At 37.9% G+C, this 5,738-nt stretch overlaps 1 protein-coding gene across 1 annotated transcript; it reads right to left on the bottom strand.

The window, feature by feature from the left end:
• Positions 1-3,764: 3,764 nt before the first annotated feature.
• Positions 3,765-5,463, bottom strand: LOC137721810 (protein SHORT-ROOT-like). Its single transcript, XM_068460820.1, has one exon. The coding sequence runs from the start codon at positions 5,355-5,357 to the stop codon at positions 3,981-3,983; it is 1,377 nt and encodes a 458-aa protein (XP_068316921.1). The 5' UTR covers positions 5,358-5,463; the 3' UTR covers positions 3,765-3,980.
• Between the last annotated feature and the right edge of the window lie 275 nt (positions 5,464-5,738).

Raw genomic sequence — 5,738 nt, forward strand, 5'->3', positions numbered from 1 at the left:
ATAAGTAAGTTGGACTATTTCGAGGGTCGTCTCTGAGATTTCGGAAGCCCTGTACGAAATTTCTAAAAAAGCCCCTCCTTAAGATAGTTTTTAAAAAAGTAGAACAATGTATTGATGTTTGAAAACAATCACTTAAATCAAAACAAACTTTAGCACTCACTAATTGCAAGTTTACAAATGTCATTAATCATAAATAAAAAAGTTGCAAACATAACTTTCGCTAAATAATCAAAATCAGTTCAATCTTAAACAACCAAACATGGATAAAAACTTCAAAACTCTAACTTTATAATTTCACTTGAATATATGACGTTATTCCATAATAAAATTGAAAAACCATCGTTTTTTGGGGTGTTATTATTGACAATTAGAATATCTCATTGTACTCCAAATTTTTATATTGAGTAATGCTAGAGAGACTAAATTTTGTAAATTAGACATATAAATTGATGATTGGATTATTATTCAAGCGTTGATATACGTGCTCATTTTCTATTAGTGAAACATCATTTAGTTTAGTCTTCCTAGCATTACCGTTTTATATTTAAAAAATAAAAAAAATTACTCTTATAAGGAATGCAATGAGATTTTAAAATGCTAACAAGATCCATTTTCTAAATATAGAACATTATTACATAATATTAGATGGCAAAATTTTGGGGGCCTCTTCAAATTTGGGGCCCTATGCGACTGCACATTTCGCTTCCCCCCCCCCCCCAACACCCTCTCTGACTATTTTCCATATTACCAATTAACTTTATGATAAAATCTCAAGTTTCTTTAAAATTATCCCTAACCCCAACGCACCAACCATTTTGATCAAAAATAAAAAAACGCACGCGCCACCACTTTGTCCACCTTTCCCCACAACCACCTGATCCCAATTTCCAGTAATCCTAGTTCCAAATTACCAATGGATATTATATGATGTTAGATAAATAGATTGATGTGTATTAGATGAAAATTTTGAAACGTTTTTAGAGTATGTAACTTCGTTGTGGAGAAATTTAGTCTTTGTAGCTTGTAATGTTGTTCAAACTATAATTATGAAAAAACATATTTATCGTTTTAATTTTCAATTTATTTTTGTCAAAAAAAAGATTTTGAAGTTTATATTGAAGCCACTGAGGACCAGTTTGGTATTACTGTGCTTTTAAAAAAATTGCTTCTGATATGATTTAAGAATAATCAACTTTAAAATGAAGCAATTGATTGTTTGATAATATGACATCCTACATTGCCGAGGGGAGTGATCCTTATATGTATATTCTCATCCCTACCTAGCACAAGGCCTTTTTGGGAGCTCACTGGCTTCAGGTTCCGTAGGAACTCTGAAATTAAGCGAGAAAGGGGCTAGAGCAATCCCATGATGGGTGACCCACCGGGAAGTTGCTCGTGAGTTCCCAAAAACAAAATCGTGAGGGAATGGTAAGCCCAAAGCGGACAATATCGTGCTACGGTGGTGGAGCGGGCCCGGGAAGTGATCCGCCCCGAGCGGGGATGTGGTAATTTGTAGCAGAGCCTAACCTTGGTCGTGGTGTGCCGACGAGGACGTCGGGCCCCTAAGGGGGGTGGATTGTGACATCCCACATTACCCAGGGGAGTGATCCTTATATGTATATTCTCATCCCTACCTAGCATGAGACATTTTGGGAGCTCACTGGCTTCAGGTTCCGTAGGAACTCCGAAGTTAAGCGAGAAAGGGGCTAGAGCAATCTCATGATGGGTGACTCACTGGGAAGTTGTTCGTGAGTTCCCAAAAATAAAACCGTGAGGGAATGGTAAGTCCAAAATGGACAATATCGTGCTACGGTGGTGGAGCGGGCTTGGGATTTGATCTGCCCCGGGCCAGGATGTGACAGATAAACTTAGTTTTAAAAGTGATGTGAGTGTAAAAAAAATATAAAAACGCTTGGTAAATTTTAATGTAAAAGTGATATTACTTTTGCGTAATGACAAAAATGGACATGATAGTGAGGTGGTGGCGATAATAGCAGTAGCAAGGTCATCAGTGGCGATGGTGGTGGTGGTGGTGTTGGTGATGGTGGTAGCAGTGGCGATGGTAGCGACAAATGTGGGCGTGGGGTGTGGTGGTAGTGGTGGCGACTGGTTATGGTGGTGATGGCGGTGGTGGCGGCAGCGATGGTGGCAGTGGTGGTTGTGATGGTGGTGGTGGCGGTTATTGTGGTGGTGATGGTAGCAATAATGGTGGTGATAATAGCAGTGGTGGTGTAAGGTCAGTCTTCATAATAGTAAGTAGTGGCATTCACTTTGTTCTCCAAAGGATAAAGTTGAGTGTAAAAGATTAAACAATGTCAGTCTTTAAAAACTAATGAGAGTTTACAAGAATTGAAAATATTCGTTAAAGACTAAACTTCGCTTTTTATTAAAGCAAATTTTAAATGCAACCTACATATAGCTTTTAAAAGCTGCTTTCGATAGGCTATTACTTTTAAAATAAGCAAGATATTTTATTTCTATCACACACTTTTTTATTGCTTAATTTTCAAAATGAAGAATTTTTTTTACCAAAAATACGATACCAAATAAGACCTTAATGTTAAAACTCTGAATCCACCGCTGGACAAAATAAAAGTAGCGACACGGTCACCAGAAAAAGTTACACATTTCATCAAAAGATATCCCACTAACTAGAAAAAAGTTGCACATTTTGACGCATTTGGAAATAGTACTGTTTTAACCCTTCATAAACACTCCTTCATTTAGACACTCTTTTCCCTGGTTTCCGGTTGGTCGATCGATATCCATTCAGCAAAAGCATGCACGCACATGCATGCTGTGAGTTTGTGTGAGAGAGAGAGAGAGAGAGAGAGAGAGAGAGAGAGAGAATTAAAGCTCCATTTACAACCAAGAGGATATGATAAACAAGTAAGATACAAAGCAAAGTGATCAGCTAGGGTACACCGTCTTATCTCAGACTAGAAAAGTAGCATTCCACTATAAAATGTTGGCTGAAAGCCTGTACAGGAGAAACTATATAGTAATTAAAAGTCAGGCAATAATATGCTCTTCAAATCACTGGAACCAAAAGGCAAAACATGGGATTGAGTTGGTACATTTTTGCTTGCCACAAAGCTCTCTTTGGGGACCCTTTTTTCTTTGTCAATTTGTATAATTCTACTTGACATTTAGTTCTTTATTCTGGCCACTTAATATTATAATTTAAAAATGTTTCACTTTATTAGTAAATAAAAAAAATTTAAATTTAAATTTCATAGATAACGATTTTAAATATATATATATATGTGTATATATATAAATTGACCTTCCATCATATAATTACTATTATAATGTATCTTAAGTTTTCAACCCTGAAGTAAATTTATAAGATATGTCAAATCGGTCGGCAGATACCTAATTTTAATATAAACAAAGGAAGATCAATCATAAACCAATATAATTTTGGTCAACATCTGCTACCACATCACATAGATTAAAACTTTGTTTCAATGTTTAATTGTATACACTGAAAACTCTATAGTTCTTCGAGAATTTTTATACAGTCCAGGATAGTTAATCATTAGATCTTGATCATTATATATATATGTAACAAAAAATTAAACGGTTAAAAATCTCAAAGTATATACCTTTAGTATAAGAACCAAAAACAGTGGAAATGAGAACTAATAATGTTGTTCAATATCTAGTGAAAATACAGATTACAGAATACCACTCAGGGATGGACGCAAGATTGTAAGCAAGCAATCTAAATGAAAATTAACACTGCTATCTATTTGGGGAAACTTAAAATGAGGACAAGAACAATAAAATAAAACCAAAAACCATACACAAACTCCCAAGCACTAAGCAAAAGGAAAAAAGTAGGACATAAGAAGGAAAAAAAAAAAGATTTTGAAGAAAGGGAGGAGGATCTCCATATATGAAGTGATCTTCAATTCCCTTGAATCTTTCTGAACGTAGTAGGCTTGCAATAATTTTGGTAATTGGGCAGCCACACATTAACCAGCAGAGGGTTTCCATATGGAAGCCCATACTACAGGTTCCTCTTTCCATGTTAAGTATATTCCTGTTTGATCAATATGATCCCCTCCTCCTTCTCCTCCTCCTTGTGGTGGTGGTAGTACTAGTGCCCAGCCGGCTCGATACCTCTTCAGCAACGCCTTGACATCATCCACAACATCGTCGCTGAATCCAACCGGCGAAAATGCCACCTTGAGCCTGTCAGACCATTGGCTTCCTCTCTCCCTTCTCTCACACTCCCCACCATTTTTGTCATCATCGTGATCGTGATGATCACAACCCAAAACCCTAACTATGCTTCTCGAGCACTCCCTCTCTAGCATCAGTCTTTCATTGCTAGTTGGGACAAAGCTTTCCTCTAGCATGTCAAAGTACAAAGTGTAAAACCTAAGGCACTCTTCAAAGCACTTGACAAAGTCATGATTTACTGATGAGCTGAAAAGATCAGCTTCTTCCTCAACAACAGTCACAACGCGAGGCCGAAGCGATTGAAACATCCGAATAACCGCCCCTCTCTCTTCCACTTCCACTCTTCTCAAGGCCCCAATGCAATTCACAGCAACAGCCTCATCCTCCTGAACACCTAGATCCTCTTTTGTGAGCTCTCCCAAATTGTTTAACCCGCTGATCACATTAATCTCAAAGGGAACACCCATTAACCTAGCAAATTTCTCCATTCTTTGGCCAATTTCCTTCATCACTGACTTGACTATGCTGGCTGTTACCACGACGGTGAGCTTCAAATGCGGCGTCTCATCGTTTCTTGTGGCCAAAGCTTCTAACAAAGTAGGCCACTGGGTGCAAATGGTATTGCTTATATCAATTATGTGAAGTTTGGTTTCTCCCTCCAAGGCTTCCAATATAGCACCGTTTGAAGCCACATGACCAAAAGTTGTCCAAGGGCTTACCTCTTGGAACTTTAGTATTAACTTCCTGGCTGAATCAAAGGAGTGACTCTTTTCAGCTACTGAGGTTAGGGTTTTGTAGCACCGGACACCTGATTCCGTAGCCTTGCAAAAGAGAGCCTGCAAAAAATAAAAAGCCAATTTCTGCTCACAGTCCCCATAAGGAGAAGCCAACTCGTTCAACATCCAGAGAAGGTGATTAATTTTACTGGAGTCTTTTTCTGAGACTGCCCTTGCACACTCCATGAGAAGCCTTGAAGCCCATTTAGCACCCTCCGGACAAGGCTCGCTGGACCCCCATGAACGGCTTGTTGATGTGTGACTATTCTGGGGCTGCTGATTGGTGCTTTGCATGTCTATAGCTGCTGCTAGACCATTGATCTTGATCTGGTTGGAGTACTGCTGCAGAAAATTTGCTTCCTTATTAGGAGAGAAAAGAGATATGTCCATATCGACCACTTTAATTAATTATGGAGCGCACAGCTACCTGCTAATTAAGCTCCTTTGGCTCTTTAAGAGAGTATGAACCACCTAATTATTTGCAGAGCTCCCTCGCTATCTCATTTGAGCTCGGAAATTGCCAGGATATGGAAAGCAAATACTATTATATTTGAAGTCCTTTTCATGCTAATTAGTTTATTATTATTGTGGCTTCTATTACAAAAAAGAGTCTCTTTCTTGCTAGTATTTTCCTATAATTTATGTTGGGCCGTATTTGTGGAAGCCGTAGTAATAATGGCAACTACATGGTTAGTTTAGTTTCCTATTTTGACAAACTATACAGGAAGTCTTTAAGGGATTCTCATTTTTCAAAAAAAAAATAGGAACATT

The sequence above is a fragment of the Pyrus communis genome, chromosome 17 (assembly GCF_963583255.1).
Source record: "Pyrus communis chromosome 17, drPyrComm1.1, whole genome shotgun sequence".
In the NCBI taxonomy this organism is placed as follows: Eukaryota; Viridiplantae; Streptophyta; class Magnoliopsida; order Rosales; family Rosaceae; genus Pyrus; species Pyrus communis.

What these genes read in the sequence shown, in the direction of transcription:
- LOC137721810 (XM_068460820.1), bottom strand. Translation starts at nt 5,357, where the DNA reads ATGGACATATCTCTTTTCTCTCCTAATAAGGAAGCAAATTTTCTGCAG.